Source organism: Natator depressus, chromosome 2 (assembly GCF_965152275.1).
Source record: "Natator depressus isolate rNatDep1 chromosome 2, rNatDep2.hap1, whole genome shotgun sequence".
In the NCBI taxonomy this organism is placed as follows: domain Eukaryota; kingdom Metazoa; phylum Chordata; order Testudines; family Cheloniidae; genus Natator; species Natator depressus.
In genome coordinates this window covers 188354036-188377469 of record NC_134235.1, presented here as the reverse complement: position 1 = coordinate 188377469, position 23434 = coordinate 188354036, and the positions used below count along the sequence as shown (strand labels likewise).

At 43.3% G+C, this 23434-nt stretch overlaps 1 protein-coding gene across 7 annotated transcripts in view; it reads left to right on the top strand.

Annotated features, from left to right (window-relative positions):
- Window positions 1–19736, top strand: part of POMGNT2 (protein O-linked mannose N-acetylglucosaminyltransferase 2 (beta 1,4-)) — a 43502-nt gene extending 23766 nt beyond the window's left edge. For 2 of the 7 annotated variants that reach the window (XM_074943296.1, XM_074943290.1), the window contains one exon: window positions 17429–19736. In XM_074943296.1, coding sequence (XP_074799397.1) covers window positions 17521–19257 — 1737 coding nt within the window. In that variant the 5' untranslated portion in view covers window positions 17429–17520 and the 3' untranslated portion in view covers window positions 19258–19736. Of the gene's footprint in view, window positions 1–8602; window positions 8622–8690; window positions 8730–8776; window positions 8968–13479; window positions 13752–17428 lie in introns of those variants that run through there. The other 5 variants (XM_074943293.1, XM_074943292.1, XM_074943291.1 and 2 more) reach the window with 5 other exon arrangements.
- Window positions 19737–23434: the final 3698 nt, after the last annotated feature.

Sequence of the window (23434 nt, the reverse complement as noted above, 5' to 3'; positions counted from 1 at the left end):
TTCTTTGTAGATATGTTCCCTGTTAATATAGGGCCAGATTGTGCACACTGAGAGAGGTGCATGGAGAAGTCCTCCACTTGTGACACCCAAATCCCCTGCGTGGAAAGAGTGTTGACTACCACCACAATCCCACCCTCCAGAACCCTTCAGAGGGCACACTGATGCTCAGGGCCTGCCAAGGAAAGGGTAAAGTTTGGGTGGGCCAGGGCAGGATGGAGCTGGCTAGGGAAGACACATATTGTTTCCCTCATTGACCCCATGGAAGTTGTCCAGCTGGTGTCTGTGCCCCAGGGGCACCCAGGGTAAGGTAAGGTCAGAGGGGTCCCTGCTAGCGTGCCTCCACTGGACAAGAGGAGTCGGGGGTGGTGGCACTGGGAGCCAGAGGTACAGGGGTGGAGGTACAGGGTCTGAGCACAGATGGGCTTGGCCTCCTGTGAATCCCTGGCATCTGCCAAGTTTGAGTATGGATTTTCCACAGGGAACAACTCCATCCCCCTCCTGCAAGGATGATTCAGGGGAATTTCCTCATGGAGTTTCCTTTTAAAAAGGTCCCCTCCCACAGCTCTTACTGCATGCTGGGACAGTCTGGGCCATACACTTATTTTTTTTTTAAATGCTGTCTTTTCTCTAAGATCACAAGCAATCTATTTCTGTCCTTAAAGAGTTTCCTTTTTTAATTTGGTGCATTTATGTAACTTTGCCCAGTCTAGAAATTGTGTGTGTGTGGGACAGGAGCCAACTCTTCTGCATCCCACTCCAGGTGGAACGCTCTGACTATTCTGCAAGATGTTAATAATAGGTCAGCCATCTGACACATGAAGCCAATGTATTAAATGAAATATACTTTAGGGCTAACTTGCGTCTGCATTTAGTAACATGGTCATTCTCGTAGGACTGTGTCCTGTGCATTGGCAAATCAACTCTGGAGGAGTTGCGAGGTACGCTATGACACCTACAATAATACTATTGATGATCTGACCTCAGTTTAATCTTGCTTAAGGTAATATTTGCCTAAGGCTTTGTGAATTTCTTTTGTGCTCTGATCCACAGCCTCTAATTACAAATTGAATAAATAAAAGAAGAAACCTTTAAAAATGGTTTCCCTTGTTGCTCTGCTTTGATGAATAAGTATAGGTCTAATCACCATTCCTTACAATTTTCTGGCTGTCAAGGGTGTGAAAGGTTTCTTGCTGGCTATTGAACTGTAATTCTTGCATATGACACCTAATGCATTCAGAATGGCGTACAAATAATTCAGTGTATTCATCACGCTTCTCACCACTGTGTGGAGCAGGTCACATTGAAGTTGAGAATTATGATTCATATTGTTTTCTTCTTTTCCCCTGTCAATGGCAGCAGGAGCCCTCAGAGCAACATTTGAAACAGAAAATGCATGGCCTGCAGCCATGTGGTGGTGTTGCTCCGCTGGGCTCTCTGATGCTTCTGTAATCAGATAAGAGCCAAGGTGGGCATTGTTCTTTTCCACATGGTACATCAGACCACAGCAGTTATGTGCTGTGCAGAGTATTTTAAGGAAATGTCTGAAACGGTTCTTATAGCCTATTTGGTCCTTTGACCCAAGCCCTGAGTTAATTCTTTTTAACTATAGATATTTTGTGGCCAAACATAAGGGCTCAAATTCTCTGCTGCTTTCCACCTTACATAATGGACCTGTGCAAAATGAGCATAATGCCACCAAACCAGAATACTAGTGTATTACACTCATGCTACACAAGTGTCAACAGCCACACAAGGGGCAAGGTTGTAAGACCCAGATTTTTTTTTAAATGTTGTACTAATACCATATGGATGGCAGTTTATGGTGACTGCATCTCTATAAGAGATTCTCTAGCAGAGAGAGCAGTTAGTAATATACAGCCAGCAGCCCCTTTCCAGTTCATAAAGGAAGTGAAACACATCTCTGATACAGTATAGTCAGTCTTTGCTTTTACATGGCCTGAAATGATGGTGTCCATTGTGATGCTGTGCTAGTCACCTGCAAGTATTTTTTTGTAGAGCGACTTAACAGATGCATACTCCTGGTTTGCCTGGAAATACTATTTTTTGATTGGGCTTTCCATACGTTGCAGCTGCCACCACTGCCTCCTCCTGAAAGCTATTTCCACACTTTTCAAAATGTTTGAAGTACTAGGACTTTGTTTCGTGGGTTTTGTTTTGTTTAGGGGGAGTGGGAAAGCATGTAGCCTCTGAACATAATGGAAAACAGAAGCTTAATGAGAAGCCAGATGCTAAAAACAATCCCATTATAATCTTGCTGGGAAACAGAGGCATGTTATAATTTGTACTAAGACTATTATGGTCCACTTATAAGCGAATGCATAAGCCAGTAGAATGCCCCCCATTCCACCTCAGATATTCACATTTATAGGAGAGTCTTCATTTTTTTTTGTGCTTGAACTGCCTCATTTTCATGATCCTATGCTAGATTTCATCTTTGCACTTTCTGCGATATTCTTTCCATATAGTGTCATTAGGGATATATATGTATTTTAATATCCTGAGAATGACTCTTGATGAGGCTTTACCTTTTCCAAAACCTCCACAGCTAGTGCAGGCTTCTTCTGAGCTACTACCTTGATGATGCTGTAGGGCTCTCATTCCACCACTCCAGTTGCAGAGTGTTTTGGGGCATGTGCTGGGGGAGAGTTTTTCTCAGCATCTTCCAGGTTGTAACAATTTATTTAATCCTCCCTGTCACTTCAGTCTTTGGCACATTTAAGATGTACTCTCTCTCTACTGGCTCCAGCATCTTGGTTGGTCCATGGGGCCAGATTCAGTCTTGGTGTATGCAGTGACTTGGTGGGAGTTACCTGGGAGAATTCCTTTGTGAGTGTCGCTTGGAGGATAAGGCACCGGACTTCAATTCAGGAGATGCGGGTTCTGGTCCTACATTGGTGTGGCCTGAGCAGGTTTATTTCACTTCTCTGTGCTTCAGTTTCCTCATCTGCAAAATGGGAACATGTTCCTCTTGTGATGTCACACAGACGAAGGCCTAATATTGGAACTGAAGTCTGAGAATTGACCAAGTGAATCTTTTTCTAACCCTGTGTGACTCAGTTATGTCTACTTCCTTTATTGCCATGCCAGTTTTTATTACGGTTAGCAGTGTATGGCCTATGCAGCTATGGAAGAGTGAGCTGGATCCTGTCCTGTCTTGTGTGCCAGCCAAATAATCTGTTAAATACTTGCCGCAGAATTGTTACTACCGGTGATGAAATGTGGACAAGAATGAACACCGCCTGACTTTCTGATCTCAGGTTCAGTTAGAAGCATGGATGCAAAAACCATCTCTCAATTTGTAAAATGAGCAAACGTGATTTGGAAGCTACTGAGAGAATAAATATGAAACCCCTCTGTATCACTCTTCTCACCATGGCCCCAATCTTGCAATATATTATAGGCAGGTGGGTTGCTGCATCTGTATGGAGCCCCACTGAAATCTGTGGGACTCTTCGTCGGTGCAGCAATCCTCCTGCATGCAGCTAATGGTAGGACCAGAGCTAGTGTCACACTTCAGTACAGTCAATGCAACTCCGAGCAGGGTGCGAAGAGATTTAAAATGTGAAAAATTCAGATAGCTAGTATACTTCTCCTCCTCAGCAGATGTTATGTAATATGGATAGATAACACAAAGCATGTGCATATTTACATTGGTGCGTGTATGTAGGCAACTACGTGTGTGTGTGTGTGTGTGTTTTTTTGTGAGAATAAACATATATCAGTCTAAAATAAATACGTATAATGTAAGTATTTATTTATATTTTAGCTGTTTTGGCCAGCGTACTCCCTTACCATGCACACATTTGAGGTCCATTTGGAGAAGGTGATCAAAGTGGAATTTTTCATTTGAAGTCTCTTGGGAGAAAATACTATTCCCCCCCCCCCAATCAAAATACTTTCCCCTTTGGAATCTTCAGTTTGTGGTTGAAAGCCTGGCCCTGTTGAAGTCAGTGGGAGTTTTGCTGTTAAATTCTATGAAACTAGGTTGTCTGGAGCCCTGGTTTCAGTACGCCAAGTACCACTGTCGCCCTGTCTGAAACTTGACATTTGTCAACAAGACAAGGAAGCGTCTAGAGAGAGATGGTGGGTGAGGTAATATTTTTTTATTGGACCAACTTCTGTTGGGGTGAGAGACCAGCTTTGGAGCTTACGCAGAGCTCTTGGTCTAATAAAAGATATTACCTCACCCGCCTTGTCTCTCTAATATCCAGGGACCGACATGGCTACAACACTGGATACAATGAAGCTTCTGGTAGTTTGACATGTTTGTTTATGTGTTCCCTTTTAAAATGGAAAAGTGCTTTTCATTTTAAAACACTGCAGGAAGAACAATTTCTTCTGGAGTGTGCTTCTAGGTCCATAAATAATAAATGTTGTAATTGGGAGTGACACAGGTTCTCCTGCAATATCTATGTACAAGGCAAAGATTCCATAAACAACACGTTTTCCTTGCTGCTTGCCCTCCCTTGGCCTAAAGAAAGCTATTCAAACCTCTCTGCCAGTCTATGTATGTGTTAGCACTTTTGGGGGGATTCCAAAAGGTTAATTGTTTTCTTTACGTGCTGCTGTGTTTAAAGGTTGAAACTTTACAATGTGAATTAAATATTTATTGATCTCTCAATGAGGTTTGACTAGCATTCTCCTGGCTCAGGGCTGGTGTGCAGTGGGCAGCTTATTTAACTGTAGACTGGGGCTGCAACCGTTTTTGTTTTATATCACACTAGTAACAGACAAATAGTTACTATTACAGGGGCTTTAAAATCAAATTACGTTTAATTCAGTTAACAAGACCCTGATCCTGGGTGGACCCCCTGTGTCCATGCAGAGCCCCATTCACTTCAGTGGGACTTTCCTGATATGTTTACATAGCTGCTGGGAGGTGTGATTCCTAGTGCACGTAGACAGACTTGCACTAGCACAACTCAAGCTAGTGCACTAAAAAGAGCAGAGTGGACACTGCAGCACAAGGAACGGCTTGGGGTAGCTGCTCGAGCCCAAGTTAGGGTTGCCAGTTCTGGTTGGACCTATTCCTGGAGGTTTCACTCTGACATAATCTTTCATTGGAAATTAATCTTTAATTCCTGGAGTCTCCAGGATTGTCCTGGAGGGTTGGCAGCCCTAGTCCAAGCCTGCCCAACCCTCTTGGTCCAAGCTCTGGTGGCTTGCTTGAGCTGCTGCCAGTGCTGTAGTATCTACACTGCTGTTTTTAGCGCACTAGCCTGAGCTGAGCTAGCATGAGTCTGTTTGCCCCTGCTGGGAATATCACCTCACTGCTGCAGTGTAGACGTGCCCTACACACAAAGATCTGTCTACACGCAGCTCATGGCATGGTGAGAATCACACTGTCAAACTGTTTCTGGCTCCAATTCAGTGAAGTCCTTTAGCTTGTGCTCCATTTTAAGCATAAGAGTTGGCTTCTGTGGGACTGTGTGCTTATAATTAAGCTTGTGCTGAAGTGCTTTAATGGATCAGGGTTCTCGTTGTAAACCTTTAACCTTGGGGTTACATCTTAAAGGGACATTGAGTTTGACAAATGCCAAAGTTCCATTAAATTATGGGGGATTGGGGAGGTTCCCTGTGTTGGGAGGACATTGAAAATCTAAGGAGTACTTGTGGCACCTTAGAGACTAACCAATTTATTTGAGCATAAGCTTTTGTGAGCTACAGCTCACTTCATCTGATGCATTCAGTGGAAAATACAGTGGGGAGATTTATATACACAGAGAACATGAAACAATGGGTGTTACCACACACACTGTAACAGGAGTGATCACTTAAGATGAGCTATTACCGGCGGGGGGTGGGGCGGAATCTTCTGTAGTGATGATCAAGGTGGTCCATTTCCAGCAGTTGACAAGAACGTCTGAGGAACAGTGGGGGGGGGGGGGGGGGGAATAAACAAGGGGAAATAGTTTTACTTTGTGTAATGACCCATCCGCTCCCAGTCTCTATTCAAGCCTAAGTTAATTGTATCCAGTTTGCAAATTTAATTCCAATTCAGCAGTCTCTCGTTGGAGTCTGTTTTTGAAGTTTTTTTGTTGAAGAGTTGCAACTTTTAGGTCTGTAATCGAGTGACCAAAGAGATTGAAGTGTTCTCCGACTGGTTTTTTAATGTTATAATTCTTGACGTCTGATTTGTGTCCATTTATGCTTTTACGTAGAGACTGTCCAGTTTGACCAATGTACATGGCAGAGGGGCATTGCTGGCACACAATGGCATATATCACATTGGTAGATGTGCAGGTGAACGAGCCTCTGATAGTGTGGCTGATGTGATTAGGCCCTATGATGGTGTCCCCTGAATAGATATGTGGACACAGTTGGCAATGGGCTTTGTTGCAAGGATAGGTTGCTGGTGAGTATTTGCTTCAGGTTGGGGGGGCTGTCTATAAGCAAGGACTGGCCTGTCTCCCAAGATCTGTGAGTGATGGGTCGTCCTTCAGGATAGGTTGTAGATCCTTGATGCGTTGGAGCGGTTTTAGTTGGAGGCTGAAGGTGATGGCTAGTGGCGTTCTGTTATTTTCTTTGCTGGGCCTGTCCTGTAGTAGGTGACTTTTTCAAAAAGGCTGACAAAGGAGGTGCTGTCTTCGGAAACCAAAGTTCCCATTAAAATAATTAAGGGGCTGATCTGAAGACCTGTAAAATCAGTGAAAAGACTCCAATTGACTTCAGAGGGCTTTAGATTGGGCCTTGAAAGTCTTGCGTGTGCAAGGTCTGTAGAATTGTGGGTCATGTTGACTCCAGTAGAGGCAGGCCTGAGATAGATATAGCTGTTTCCATGTGTAGTTAAAACTTTGAAGCTCCGTATGGGCTGACTATAAGCTCCTATCCTGACCCACAACACACTGTCCTACCTTTGGCCCCTGCATTGCCAATGTACAGTGAGGTGAGTTAAAGACAGAAGGGTGACTCTGGGCAGTCTCACTCTGTTTGCAAGATCGTTTTTGCTTGTTCTGTATGGGAATGCTAAGACAGAAAAGCAGTGCATCAGAAACCATATGTTTTAATCTGTGCCTCAGGAATGGTATTTCCATTAGATTCTGGTCATCTTGTCATCAGACTTACTTTGAAGGTCTTGCTTTAAGATCCTTTGTCAGTTTTATAGAATATTTAGGTTGGTTGGTGTGGTGTGGTTCCCCCCCCTTGCATATTTGGTTTTTATTTGTCTTTTAATATTCCAAAAAATCACACTCAACCCCCCTAGATCGGAAGCAAACTCAAGTCTTAATCCTGCAAATACTTTCACATGTAACTTTACAAATACGAGTAGTCTCTTTAAGTTCAATTGGACTGTGTAGTAATATTGTGTACGTACATAACGGTTTACAGGATCAGATCCAAATCAGTGCATGTGGTGCTCCTGGAGACAATTATGCTAGAATTGGCCAAATAGTTAATAGGTCCAATTGGTATAAATCCAAAGTCTGAAATTACAGTATGCTCCAGTGTATAGGTAGCATAAATCCATTTAGCTTTCTCCCTAATGATTTATAGTATGAGTCAAAAAAGAACCGTAGAGATGCTAGCTTGACTGCCCTGGGCTGCTCTTCCTACACATTTAAAAAAGGGCTCCAGGTAGCATACAGCTACCATTCATAGCTGAGAGTTTTTTTCTAACAGAATGCCCCTTACACAAAATGTGAATAATTAATTATGTGGATGGGGCTTTGTGCTTTCTCCTTTGAGCAGCTAGAATAATTCTTACCAGGAGCAAGAGAAACCCTGCATCTCGTCTGAGGGCAACGATTTTTATCTTGTGTGTATGTGTGCGCGCATGCATGTGTCATGGTAAGGTTGGGGCTTTGCTATTGGGAGTTGTCTCAGTCATTCCATTGGTTGCTGTGAGACTATTCCAAGCCATAAGCATTTTGTTCGGCGGTGTTTGCAGAACTGGCCTCTTGGGTCTGGACCTGAATTCAGGATCAGGGACTTGACAAATCAAAACTGGGCACAAGTCTTCTAAACTAGTCTGATGGACTGCATCAAGTGTGGAGTTGAGTTCTGCAGATGGATGCTAGGAAAATCACTCTGAGCTTGCCCCCACCCAGTGCACTGAGCAGCAATTGCTCCTATCTAACTTGAACTCAGTTCAGTGTTTTCATATTAAATACAGTTTAATTTTGCGACTTTCGTATCCACAAAAACTGTTTTCACTGTAAGAGAGTTTGTTTAAAAACATGATCCCCTATACTCTGAAGGTGTATGCTTGTCGCACATTCTATACGGAGCCATTCGCTGACCCTCCTAGCTAGGAAAGCTCTTACAAGTTGCTGAGGGAGTTGCCAGAAGGCATTTACACTAGCTTTCTCCTTTTCTGGTGATTGGCATTCTTTCTGCCCCCCCCCCCTTTTGTTTCTTTGTGTGGAGCCTTTATTTATTTATTTATTTTTATTTATTTATTTTTTACCTAAAAGCAAGCTCTGGGGGGGGAGGGGGAGGGGAAAACCACCCAGCTTTGTCTGTGTCCTAAACATACTCAGCTTTGTAAAACAGCACCGTTGTATTTGTTTCAGTGTGGCTGCCCTTTGGGGAATTTGCAGGAATACTGCAGCAAATCATCCTGCATGCAAGGCTGACCTCTGCGAGGCTAACAAATTGAGGTGAGCCAGCTGGAGGGATAGGACACTGCTGATAGACAGAGCATGCTCAGAGTCAGCTAGGGGAGAAAGGTAGCTCAGTCTGCAGTTGGTGCACTGGTTACTGCTCTGGTAGATATTTTTTTTTTGTTGGGAGGGGTGGGGGTGGACGATTGGAGAGAGGGTTTCCCTGCAAGAAACAGATTTAAGATTTTTCTTTTTCTTGTGAAAGAGAGAGGCATTGGATAATGTTTCCTTTTATATAGCAGATCAGGTATGCATGCATGTGCTGAAATCCTAATCCGTTAGGGATAGTTTTTTTCCAAGGATTAAGGAGGTTGCAGATGCTCTGAATTAATGTACTGCTTTGGTGAGTGTTAATTGTAATCATTCTCTGTTAGCTGTCGAGCTCACATACGGATCTGACTTCAATTTTGCAGGTTGCTCTGTTTGTTTGCCCACCTTTTTATAGTGCACTTCTTGGGTTTTTTAATGTGTGTATCAGATCATTGTTCGAATTAATTTGTCTGAATTTTTCCTCTGTGGTTGTGTGAGTGATCAGTATTTAATTTATAATCCCCGCCTTCATGCATTTTTTTTGTTTGAGTATTTTGGAACAAATGATTTGTGGGGAGGAAATCCTGTTTCTGATATAGACTGAATTCTAGGGCTTCTTAAGAAAAATTTCTCCACTTGACAGTTTTACTGTCTCTACAGAACATGTCGCTGTATAGCCTGTCAACCTACGAGGCTTTTTAATGTTCTTATTGGCTGTGCTGGGTTGCTAACATTTTAGGCTCCTGTTTAGAATTTCTAGCACATAGAAACTGTTCCAGACACCATGCTAAATGGGAAACCTGAACTGCTCATACTAATTGTTATAAAGACAATTTTGTAGTATCCTTTTAAATTTCTATCCAGACAGTACCCAAGCTGTTTCTTTTATGAGGAGGAGGAAGAATATAGAAACAAATGGCTATCAAAAACCCAGAGTCACTGAGATTCATATTTGAGTGCATTTTGTTATCAACACTTTCTGGATATTCATATTAGTTTTACAGGATTAGTAAATTCTTTTTTTTTCCTTGGAGTTGTTTTTTAATTTATGGATAATTGTCTATCAAATCTCTTATTAGTGGTTTTCCTGACATGCATTTTTATTGATAATGAAGACTTGTTGCTTACAAAAAAACCAGGGGAAAGATCCTGCAGCTTTTTTTCTGATTGATTAGCATCATTGGCTCGAATATAGCTTGATTCATGTGAGAGGAGCCATTGATTTCAGTAGGATTACTTATGTGAGTAAAGGTTAACAGGTGTGAACTCTTGTTTAACAGTTTCCTCCACCTATCTTCCATCAACTGGAGTTTTTTGGGTTGGCAAGTCTTCAAGTGCTACGGCTCCCAGGCATGTACCCAGAGAGGCATTGTTAGCTCTCCTGCCAGTAGTTTTACTTAAACCCCCAGCTGCTGAAGTCATGTGGTTACATGAAAATCTCAGCTTTTTGTTGTTAGTGAAAGTTTCCAGCCTTCCTGATTGTGGAGAAAAGCTTTAAAACGGGACCCCTAAAAGCTTGTAAACCAGAACACAAATAAAAAGACTCCAATTTAAAAATTTCTTAATTTTTAACTCTGTCTCCTGATACTTTGTTTTTTTTTTTTTTTTAGACCCTGACTTTCAATATTTGGGGTTGGCAATACTGCATTTGACCCTTTTAGAGGCCAGGCATTTTGATAGAAGAGAACAGTATGAATAAATATTATTTCAATAGAATACAGTAACTTGAAAGTTACTATCCAGCTCTGAATGACTATGAAAGAAATCGATTACATGAGGGAACTTTTTTTCCCAAAGGCACAACTGGTAGTTAGGTGCATGGGCCAATGGGCATTAGGCACCTAACTGCTATATGTGCCTTTGAAAAAAATCTTTCCCCCTTGTAGCGTACTTTTATCTTCCTTTTCATAGTGAAGGTATATTTGAAATGGAGAACATTTAACAAAAGGAAATGTTATATGGAGAACCTGCCTTCTTGTTTGCCATCTCCTATAGAGCAAGGTTTTTGATTTAGATGAAGCCTTAGAATTAAAATAAACCTGTTTTGTTTATGAATATCAGTGATACTGAGGTGTCTATAAAATAATATTTTAAACATTTCTGATTACTTTTCTGATATAGCCCTATTTTTAAAATCCAATTTGAGAATTGAAATTTCAGGTGTTCTGCTTTATACATTTCTCTTCTAAGGCAGACTTGATTAATGGTATTTGCTACTTCAACTACATGGCTTAGTCCCTTCTTGACTTTGTAGTTGTTCTACAAAGCTGCTTTTTTCTTTTTTAAAAAATCAGCACATCTGTAGTTTCCTGCTTTTTAGTAAGAAATTTACTTACAAAATATATCAATTTCTTAATATACAACACTTTCATTGGATAACTCAATGGTTTATGAACATTACTTATTTAAATCACATGATCAATTATGTACAGTACATAAGATGATGAAACTGAGGCACAGAGAGTTTGTGACTTGTGCATGGTCACACAGGAAGTCAGTGGCAGGGCTAGGAATAAAACCAATAACTATTGACTCTGTCCTGTTTTCTCACCAGCCCTTCCAGATATTTCCCTTGTGACCATAAAAGAAGCAGGAATTCACAACTTTGTGTGTGTGTGTGTAGAAGCTCTTCTACTGGAGAAAGGGAAGAGACAAGAAGGCTTGTGAAGTCTACTAGAGACTTTGTTATGCAGATTGAATGTACCTGGGAAGTGTTTAGGCCATGTCTACACTACGCACCTTTTAGCGACACAGCTGTGCCGCTATAGCCGTGCTGTTAAAAGATGCACAGTGTAGCTGCTGTTTGTCGGCAGGAGTTGAGTCTACTTTCTTTTTTATTGTCCAAGCTGAGTGAAATGCAAGAAATAATCCTAAAAACATGGCAGAGAGACTGCTCTTTAAAATTCTTTCAGTTGCAATAATCTATGGATGTTATGAATAAGATCTTTTTAAAAATATATTAATTTTGACAAGAGTGTGCCCCTTTAATAACTAGTTTCAGCTACCTCTTATTGAAGCAGACATCAGTGTTCCTGAACAAGGCAGCACCTACTGTAAGCAGGCTGGCTTCAAGTATGAATATATGGTGTTCTGAAATAAGCACCCATTAACGGAGAGAAACTTAGTTACTGTATCAAATCTTACATAATGGTAACGAAAATCCTGCAAGATAGTCTAATTGCAGCGTAGACATACCCAAGCATCTGCTTCTGGCCTGTGCCAACTAACCCAGGCTGGTGGAGCTTGGGCTATGGGGCTGTGGCATAGATGTTCCAGCTCAGGCTGGAAGCTGAGCTCCGGGACCCTGCGATGGGGGAGGGGCCCAGAGCCTAGGCTCCAGCTGGAGCCCGAATTCCCACACCATAATTAAACAGCCTCGTAGCCTGAGCCCTGCGTTCCCAAGTCATCTGATACTGGTCAGACACAGGTGTTTAATTGTAGTGTAGACAGAGCCTCTAAGTCTATGAAATGTGCGCTTTCTGAGCAGATGTGAGCTGCTGAAGGGTTTACTTGCTTATCAGTAATAAATATTAACTAAAAAGTGATAGTTGAACTGAGGTTTTCTGAGGATAGGGAGCCATGAACACTAGTTAGCCCACTTGCTAAAGGATGGGAAGGGGAGGCTGCTGGCAGCTCATCTTCCCTTAGGTGCCTCCTCATTGGCCATTTTAACTAAAATTAAAGCAACAAAAGACAAGTTGGCGCTTCCTCAAGTCTCTGCTCTTCTTCCAGTCTCTGTCCACTCATCTTTCCTACCAGAAACTAGAGAGGCCCCTCCAACTTTCTAATCCTCCTGGTGCTGAGTGTGCTGTGTGTCTTGGCTCCATGCCTCAGCTTTTTTTCTGCAAATCTGTCTTATCCCACTTTCTTTGCACCCAGACCTCCCCATCTCAGCCATCACGCTCCCAGACATCAGCTGCTCCCAGCCATCATCAAGCTTCCTGCCAGGGCAGTCTGCTGGTTGTGAGTCTCTCTCTTCTACTCCTCTCCAGTAACCTGTCTGTGTCAGGAATCATCAAGGGAGCCGCCTTTGGGGCATCATAGCCCTTTGAGCTTGGCAGCAAGAAGGCTCCCTGTGCTTTTACAAGTGTTCCTTCTGGAGAGGCTCCAATCTGTGTGCTGTTATTTCTTCCGGTGCTGCCGAATGAGAGTTCTTGAACATTTCAAAGCACTGTACAAACGTTGGTCAATCCTTGCAGCATCCTTGGAGACTGAGATGCATGTTTCTGTAGAGCAGAGGTTCTCAAACTGCAGGTCATGACCCCTCAGGGGGTCGTGAGGTAGTTACATAGGGGTTGTGAGCCCGGCCATGTGTGGGGACTATCAGCACCGAGCCTTTGTTAAATTAAAATTACCCTGCTCCCTGTTTCTAATTTATAAGGGGGAGTGTTCACACTTAAAGGCTTGGTGTGAAAGGGGTCGCCAATACAAAAAGTGTAAGAACCACTGCTGTAGATTGAGGGCATGGCACTGAAAGATGCCATGGTGGGTGGGTGGATTGGGAGGGCTGGGGTGGGAAAGCAGTTCTGAACCATTACACTCCCACTTTCCCTCTGAGGTTGAAGAGCTGTTTGAAGAACTGAGGATGAGTGGCATTGAACAATCCATCTGGCCTGTCTATATAGTGCTTTTCATGCTCAAAGTGCGTGCAGATATTAAACTTTCCTCCCAATACACCAATGATGGAGAGATGCAAAATAATTCTCATGTCGCAGGAAGGGACGTGGAGGTGGAGAGGTTAAGTAACTAAAGTTATTTCCATTGTGAAGGCTCTCTCTCTTACAGGGAAGTGTTAATTTCAAAATTATCTACTTCCTCATGGCAGGTATCCACATCAGAAGACCCTCCTGGCAACTGAGAGAGGCTGAGGAGCCAGTGGATTTGGAGGCTTGCTGGCTGGTCCTCTTTCCCCTGGATGTGGCTCATCCTGACTGGGTAGAGGCCCATACGTGAAACAGTATGGGACACCTTACACTACCACTATTTATGCTGTACCTTTCTGTGAATGAGCAAAAGACTTCAGCCCTTAGGGCTATCCATCCAGCATCTCCCCTAGCGCTGTGTTCACTGAACGTGTAAGAGAGAAGAAAATGAAAGGTACAGTGCTGCAGAAAATGAGCAAACATTCCAGAAAAATCTTAAAATTGCAGAATCCACAATTCAGTTGTGCCAGTGACTTTTTTCTCTTTCCTCCCTAAATCCTGCTCCTGGCCAGTTTTTCTTTGTTCACCTCCAGCAAAAGCAGCCTTCAGCCAAACAGCATGAACCAGGATTTATGCATTTCTAGGCAGCTGGGAACAAGTATGATGATGGAGTCCTTCAGCAATGCTGGCTCTTAACAGCCATCCCTGAAACTTGGATGGCTAAAGAAAACACACTTGCCTCCGCTAAGTGCAGAGAAGTGAAAGATCTGCTATAGGGAGGGGAGGAAGGAAATCCGGTAAAAAGGATGTTAAAAAGCAGAGTTATTTACTACAGTAGTTGTATAGGCACTAATGCAACAATGTGTGAAATGACAGATTTTTAACCTGTGTATTTGTAAAAGAGATCCATCCGGGCCACTTTTCAGAAATGAAGTTAGAAACCAATCTTAAACTAGTTCTTATGCTGTTCCTTGGGGGCTGATAGGATAAAGAAATATTAGAATAGACTTTTTCTCTAAGGAGGATGGCATGGCTCCCAGGGTTTTTAGTGAGAGACACAACCTTCCACCTTGGGGTTTCCAGTTGAGATCTAGATGAGTATAGGAGTGTTTGAAGATTGATACCTCAGGTGACTCTTTGACATTTTTTTTTTTCATGTTAGAGTAAAATAAGTTAAAGGCCTGATTTATTTGTCAGAGGTGCTGAGCACTAGCAGTTCCCGTTGACTTCAGGAGGAGTTTTGAACACTTAGTGCTTCTGAAAAACCGATGTTAAGGTTTGTGCTGCCCTCAGATTGACCCTTATTTTAAGCATTTTAAATTCTTCAGAGCTAAAGGCTTTCTTCCAGATCTGCCTTTTATATACTGAGTAACATGCTTTGAAGGAGGTCACTTGGACTCTATCTTCTTCTTTGCTGGATTGATATTGCTACTTAAAGCAATTTCCATTGCGTATGTATAGCTAAAAAGATGGGCTGTTTACATAGTCTAATACTATTGCTAGATTATTTACCAGAATAGCAAAGTAGGAAAAAAGAAAAGTGAAACATGCTTTGGAAACAATATACCCAGCACTGAAGTAGAACTGTAGATCAACAAAATAAATGTAGATCGACCTGCAAGTGTAAGATCCTAGCTCTTGGATTATTCCCTCCCCTCAAAACTCAGTGGCCTTTTCTACACTTACAGATCAGCACCAGTGCAGCTACACCAATTGATGGCTATTAATGGTGGAGCCTGGGCTGTTGTGAACATAAACAAGGCCTTGGTCAAAGTTTCAACGGTGCCACCATTGGTGACTCATGAAATCAAACGTATCTTTCTTTGCCTTTTGCTGTCTGGCACTTACTGAGCTAGATACTCATTCAGTCTACCTGCCAGAGGAGATGGACTTCATCTCTGTTCCCAGCAAAGGCTGATCCCAAACTGAAACTGCTGTTTTGATCTCCATGAGGCCGATTGTAGAGGTGATCTTTGAACAATGAGCTTATACTACCTATAACTTCCAAATTCCCCTTTGGGGGGTGTGTGTGTGCATGTGCGTGGGCATGCATGTGTCTGTGTACATGTGTGTGTATGTATGTGTCTATGTATATATGTGTACACATACATATATACTAAGTCTGCCTATTATATTATTCTGAGTTTGCTATCAACCTGCAGTGCAATTCTTTCCACAGTTCAACAATATAGAAATAACAAAACCAATGTACGTCTGGCTTAGAATGCAAAGGGATCAATACTAATTCATTGGACTTACCTAAGCATTTGTGAGTTTAAACTTACAGCAAAATCAGTTTAAACTACTCCCTACAAATAAAATTAGAAATGGTTTGGTCAGACATAGACCAATCAGAAATTGTCCTTCCAATAATTCCCTATGGGTCTTGGTTACAATTTATTTGCAATCTGATTAACAGTGAATATGACGCATACTGAAAATTGGAGCTCAGAAATGCTGCAAATGAATTGGTGCATAAATTGAAGTCCTAAAGAATATAATGTAATTGATGCTCAAACATAAACCAATAACAAACCTAAATGAAAGTAGGCTGGTGCCCTCTCAAATGGAAATTGCCAAGACCTCTGCCATTGGAAAAAGGGAACACTGAGTTCCTGCACCAGCAAGCACATAGAGATGAGTCTAGGGTCAGATTTTCAAAAGTGTGCCAATTTCAATGGGAACAGAGCTAGGCTAATGCTGAATGCCTTTGAAAATGTCACACTTTGGGGGGGGAGGAATGCCTGGAATGTGTTTCTTTTAGATATGTCAAAGGTTAGCTGTACTGGTGTGAGTCAGCTGCACCCTTGCTGGACAAGGGTGTGTTCATTTTAATACAGCTGTGACCCCTCAAACAAAGAGCCAAACTTTCTCCTGTGCAGATATTTAGGACTAGACAACTCAGACCCATCGATCCTAGGCTTCAGCCAAGAAACACATTGTAATTTGGAAGTGTGGAGCCCCATCCATCCTCCTGGGCTGGCTGTGCTCTGGGCCAGCGTTATGTTGCCATGAGGTAGAGCAGCCTCAAGGATGCACTAAGTTACTCTGGCTGTCAATAACTCCAAGCCCTGGGCACTCTTCCTATGCCAGAAGCTGGGAGGGGAATGGAGTAGGAGCAACTCCTCTGTGTTGCTGGAGGATCCCCTGGCAATTGGCTTGTGATCGGGTATGCTACTGTTTGACTGCTCTGTATTGGTGGCCTGGCACAATGTGGGCACAGCATAGCTGAGGATCCAGACCATTGTTTTCATTCACTCTTTCCTTTTATTTGTTTGGATGAAGTTGGCCCGCTCTGTTGTTTACCAATGGATCCAAGAGCTGTGTGACTCTCCAGAGGTTCTTTGCATCTACACATCCACCCTGCTAACCCCTCTCTTCCAATATCGGCATGATTCTTGCATCAGCTGCTGTTGTTGCGCCTTCCTTCCCACCCCGTTCATGGCCATGCAGTAGCCATCATGTAGGAGGGGTAACAGATGATGTGTGAGGCAACATTAATGTCTGGCCAGATAACCTCCTGGGATCATACTTTGGAGAGAGGGGCCAGCTTCATTTCCTCCCACCTCCCCCCGACCCCAGACCTGTGGAGTTCAAGCGATGAGAAGCACTGCTGGAGTCACTTCTCGTGGGCTTGTAGAGTCTGCTGTGAAATCAGCTCCCTCCACCTAAAAGCCTTTTTAAAAGGTCCCAAGTGACGTGCCCAAGACCACAGAGGAAGGCCATGGCAAAGCAGAGAACTGAACCCAAGTCTCTCAAGCTCCAGGCTAGTGCTCTAAACACTGGGCCATTTGTCCTCTCTACTGAACTACCCTATTATAAATAGCTTGAGAAAGTTAGGTTTGAAGCATATTCCTAATGAAAATAATTGCTTAGATTGCCTAATGCATATGCACAAAATTCATCTTACCATTTATTTTACTTAAATGGTAGAAACTAAAAGAAGAGGGGAAGCTGCTTTTCATAGCTTCTCAAAATCCCCCCCCCCCTTTGAGTTCAGTTTTGGACAGTATCTTACCTTCACCTCTCTCCCATTTCCTGGGGGGGGGAGGGGAGGGGGATGCTGAGAATTTAAAAAAAAAAAAAAAAAAAGATTCCAATGGCTTCTTTCTTTTGTTTTGTTTTCTGCAGGGCTTTGCTGTCACCATGTCAAAGAGGATTAATGATGTTGGCTCTTTCCATTGTGTTCCCCACCTGTCGTCTTGGTAGGATCTAGCTACAGAATGAACATAGCAGCGGTGTTTAATGCCCTGCTAGTGTCTGCCCTTGCAGCTGTGCTTTGGAAATACATCAAGCTGCGAGAGCACGTCTTCGTGCTCGAAGAAGAGCTGGTCCTCACTCGCCAGTCCCAGGAACTCTCTCAGGTCCAGATTGACTACCATGCGGCTCTTCAGGCCCTGGTGGAGGACGGTACCAGGATGGTGTGCACAGGCAGGATGCACACAGATCGCATCTGCCGCTTTGAGTCTCTCTGTTACTCCACTGAGGCAGAGGAGTTTGTCTTCTTTCACAGCAACGCGTCAGTTATGCTTCCTAACCTTGGCTCCAGGAGATTCCAGCCTGCCTTGCTTGATCTTTCCTCGGTGGAGGACCACAACACCCAGTACTTCAACTTTGTGGAACTGCCAGCTGCTGCGTTGAAATTCATGCCAAAGCCAGTCTTTGTGCCTGATGTGGCGCTCATCACCAACCGATTCAACCCGGACAACTTGATGCACGTCTTCCACGACGACCTCCTCCCGATCTTCTACACCATGCAGCAGTTCCCAGACTTGGATCTGGAGTCACGACTCTTCTTCATGGAGGGGTGGAGTGAAGGCCTGCACTTCGATCTCTACAAGTTACTGAGTAATAAACAGCCACTCCTCAGAGAGCAGCTTAAAACCCTGGGCAGGCTCCTTTGTTTTACCAAATCTTATGTAGGGCTGTCCAAAATCACCACATGGTACCAATATGGATTTGTTCAGCCACAAGGACCAAAGGCAAACATCTTGGTTTCTGGCAATGAGATCAGGCATTTCACCAAGTTCATGATGGAGAAGCTGAATGTCAGCTTGGAAGAAAGTGCCAGTGAGGAGTATATTGTAGTATTCAGTCGAACAATCAACAGACTTATCCTAAATGAGGCAGAACTAATTTTGGCACTTGCCCAGGAGTTTCAGATGAAAACCATTACAGTCTCAATAGAGGACCATTCATTTTCTCACATTGTACGTCTGATCAGCAATGCATCCATGCTGGTCAGCATGCACGGAGCCCAATTAGTGATGTCTCTCTTCCTGCCAAGAGGGGCCACAGTCGTGGAGCTCTTTCCTTATGCAATCAACCCCGAACACTACACCCCGTACAAAACACTGTCAACGCTCCCTGGCATGGATCTCCAGTACATTACCTGGCAGAACACTGATAGGGAAAACACTGTAACCTTTCCTGACAGGCCATGGGACCAGGGAGGAATTGCTCACTTAGACAAGGCAGAGCAGGAACGCATCATAAAAAGCAAGGAGGTTCCACGGCACCTCTGTTGTCGGAACCCGGAATGGCTTTTCCGTGTCTACCAGGATACAAAAGTTGACATCCCTTCCCTTATCCAAGTGATCAGGCAAACTGTGAAATCAAAGCCTGGACCCAAGAAGCAGAAGTGGACTAGTGGTCTGTATCCTGGCAAGGTCAGGGATGCTAAGTGTCAAGCCTCTGTCCAAGGTACTAGTGAAGCGAAGCTCTCTGTGTCTTGGCAGATCCCCTGGAACCTTAAGTATCTGAAGGTCAGAGAGGTGAAATATGAAGTGTGGATACAGGAGCAAGGTGAAAACACTTACATGCCTTATATTTTGTCACACCAGAATCACACCTTTTCAGAAAACATTAAGCCATTCACAATATATCTGGTGTGGATCCGCTGCATCTTCAACAAAAATCTCCTTGGACCTTTCGCAGATGTACTCTTGTGTAGTACGTAACCCACTCTCTCTCATGTGTCGAGTCCTGCCATGCACCCCACCAAATCAGTGGTTTTAAAAACCTGTTGTCCTGTAGTTTTTTTTTTTTTTTTAGAGGGCTGAAGAGGACCAGACCATGCCAATTCCTAAGTGCCCATTTTATGCATTTAATGTGTGTGTGCTCTAGGTGGCATTTATTTCCATTTGGTGTAAGAGCTGTCTGTTCCTGAAAGTAACCTCCAGAAATGAAATTGCAAGCTGAATACCTGTAATTGAAAAGCAGAATGGAAGTGAATCGCGTGTAATTTGGTAGTGATTTGACTCTTTCTGTTGTGCAGTGAATATTTAAGTGCAGCATTAAACTACAATTAATTATATGGCTATATGGACAATTGTCATCGTCTTTCACCATTGTAACTTCTTTTTAAAAGCTGTATGTGTAACCCAGGTACAAGATTTGGTACAAGAGTATTCATTAAATTATTGTAAGCCTCTTCAAGAGTTCTTTCCTCTTCGTATCTGTCAAAATGATTGTAAGAATTATCCAAGATCATGGTGAAATGTATGTGTGGGTAGCTCGCTCACGCTCTCTTTCTCTCTCTGTTCTTCCCCCCACTCCCACCCCCGCCATATTTTGGCTGAGCAGAATAGGACTGCAGCATCAATGCTGTTTAAAATCTGGTTTTACTCTACCCCAGTAGCAACACATAAAGCTGTTAAAAGGGAGGCGCAACAGATGGAAGATGAAAAGGAATGCGATGGGTAAAACAGCTGAGTGTGGGTGGGTAGTGCAAGCAGTAATTACTATGTTTTAAGGTCTGTTTGCGTTTTGGAAGCCGTAGGCTTGTATACGGTTCTGTAGGATGGGTGGGGAATGGAGGAGGGAGGGTGGTGGGGACAGTTTGCCTCAACTAAATACTTTACATAAACCTTTTGTTTCCTGAAATACAGTATAACCCTGTTCATAACAGCCACCAAGGGACTAATAATTCTATGGACACTTTAACAGGTAGTTGCTTAACCCTGATTAATAGGTGAGCTCCCTTATGGGATCAGAGATTTTACTGGCTGTTAGTAGACAAGACTACAGTTAGCAGGTAATCACTAGGACACGTGTCACTCTATTATACTGAAGAGAAATTGTGTGCTATGGGCCAGATTCTGATCTTGGTTACACCGAAGTCCAGAAGAACTCCACTGAACTCAGTGGCAAGGGCATCGGAACCTTTTGTAGAAGTGGGGGGGGGGGGGGGCGGGCAAGGGCAAAGTGGATTCCAGTGTCCCTTCTCCCATCCTGCGCTCCCTTCTTGCAGTGCCCCCTGCACACTGGCGCCTGGTGCAGTCTGTCTCCTACTCTCCAGCAGCTGCACTTAGCTTGCTGGGAACCAGCTGCACAGCCCATCCTCCTTCTGCCCTTCCCACCAGCCGCCGTCTGGCCCCTGCAGCACTGTGAGCAACTCCCCCGCTGCGAAGCACAGTCCCTGCCAGCGCCGCTGTGCACCTTCCCGAGGCTTGCAGTTTGGGGAGGCCAGGGCCCCTTGCCCCCCATCCCCACCCACTTCTGGTTCTGGTGGTCAGTGGAGTTATGAAAGATTTACACTGTGGCTCAATGTGACCAGGATCTGGTGCTATGGTTTTATCCTCTTAATTTGATGGATTTCTGGGGCTCTGGAAAGGGTCAGCTAAGGCTCTATCCTGCAATTATTCAAATGAGTATTTCCAGGATTGAGCCCTTAATTATGTTGCTTTTGTAAAACCATGTAGGGTCAGACCTCTGGGGGTGTAAATTAGCCTGCTGCAGAGAAATCAAGGGGATTTGGCCTATACTGTAGTTAATGTCTTATTGGGTAAGGTACTTGAAGAATTTAATTTATAACTAAGGTTAAAGAAACTGGGAAGTGCTTCTTTCCAGTTCTGCACAAGCAGCTGTGTAGTGGAATGGATCTCAATCCATTAATGGGATACCACCTGAGAGATGAGTCTTCAGGCAAGATTATGATACGGGTTTTGAAATACTAAAAATGTGTGGAATAAAAGGAGGGCTGGAAAACAAACAAAATGATGTACAAAAGTAGGTGTTGAGGCTGGCACGTATTCTGGGAATGCATTTCCATTACGTTTGGTTTTGTTTTCAAGCATGGGGGGGGTTTATGATGAAGTCACATTTGCTTCACAGTTCTATCATCCTGGATGAATGACATAGTTTAAAGGGGACTATTGATATTTCTGTCATCTTGTATGTTCCTAGGACTAGATGAACTACTTGATGAGTCAGGTACTACCCATCGTAATGGTGGCTGTTTCTGACCCCTAGATCTGCAAGGTCTCCATCTGAAATGGGCCTTCAAAGGGCTGAACTTTGAATTTGTTCTTACAAGTATTCAGAAAAAAATCTCTTTGGGTGTTAAGCTCTATGTGTTCTGATAACAAACTCTGCTGATGTGACACACATACATCTACGTGTGTGCGTGTTGCTTAGCTGCACTTTTTGTAACAGATTCATTTTTGGAATGCTATTTTGCCACCCCCTCACCCAAATGTGGACAAACCCTTTTAATTTAATTAGTTTTCTATTGTAGCTAACTTCCTAACGTTTGCAAATTGGTTACATCACATTAACTTATTGTCTTCACGTATCCACAGTGGCATCCTAATGTCTCTAAACATAATTGTCTGTAAAAAAAAAAAAAACCAAGACTGCTTACAGTAGATATGGACCTAATTTTTTGAACCATTACATTCTATTGACTTAACACTTATACAAATGTAAGGCGATAAATTGTGCAAGCACCTTTTCCCAGAAGATCAAACATGTTGGGTTTAGTTTGTGGGTCCAGGTGGCGGTGGCCTGTAATATACAGGGGGTCAGACTCGATGACGGTCCTTTCTGACCTTGAACTTGATTCTGTGCTTTGCAAAAATGTGTATGTTCAGGTGCTGATTCCCCCACCGGTGTGGTGCATATTTATATAAGATAGTAATGAACGCAAAGGGAAAACCATTTTTTTTTTCTCTCACTACTAAAGTGTAAAAGAAGGGAAGCTAAACTACAGACCTCTTGATTGTAACTGTAGAGATCTTACTAGCCCTCACCCCAATACAAGAATGTCTGCAATAGGGCTTCACTATCCCATCCTGAGCTCACCTTGTGTCTACCAGGTTGCAATGAATCCATTCAATGTCAAGGCCCAGACCCTGATCCATAGCTGTTGCAATTCAGCAAAGCTCCATTGACTGCAATGGTGCTATGCTGATTTATGCCAGCTGAAGATCTGGCATGGAGTTTTAGCCTTGCCTCTGTAGTTGGTTGATTTTTGTTGGGTTTTTTGGGTTTGCTTTTTTTTGCATTTCCACCAAAGCTCTGAGGTTCCACTCCATTTTCTCTTCTGTCGCCCAAAATCCATCTGATTTACTTCCCATTGTCCTTGATGGCTTATGACACAGCCTCCATCTTTCAGGCTGAAGAGAACTTGACGGGGCTTGATTCTGTCAATGCTGCTTCTTAATTAAGCCAAAAGGATTGATTTGCATTTAATAGCAATGCCTTGTAATGAATTTGTATGCTACATAAGCAGTAACTGTCTGGATCCCTAACATGCATAGGCGCTTTCGTTCCAAACCATAGGCGTCTACCAATTCAGCCAAAGGGAGCTCCTTTCAAAAAGTAGTAGGAGCAGTGGTAAGTCCCTAGTAGGCTGCCACTACATGGCAATGTTGCTCCCTCATGCGCACGCGCACACACACATGAACAGTATTGCCTCTGTGGCACTCTCAAGCCTTGGCTATACACCACAGTAAGTCAACCTAAGTTACATTATCCACATAGCTAAAGTAGCGTAACTGAAGTCGACGTAACTTAGGTCAACTTACCACGGTGTCTACACGAGATGCTGTCCCGCTGACTTTGCTCTTCCATCGACTGTAGTACTCCAGCTCTCCAAGAAGAGTCTCTGCCGGTAAGTGTAGACACTGCTGTCCGGGAGCATGAGAAATGGAAGGAGTTTAAATCCCCAGATGCTCTCTTGACAGTACAAAATACTAAAAGCAGATTCTCAAGCCATCTTAGAAAAGGCCTTTAGCTAGGTTGAATACATTTACAATGCCTAATTGTCTGGGACAGGTTTCTCAAACTTCATTGCACCACAACCCCCTTCTGACAACAAAAATTACTACACGACCCCAGGAGGGGGGAATCTAA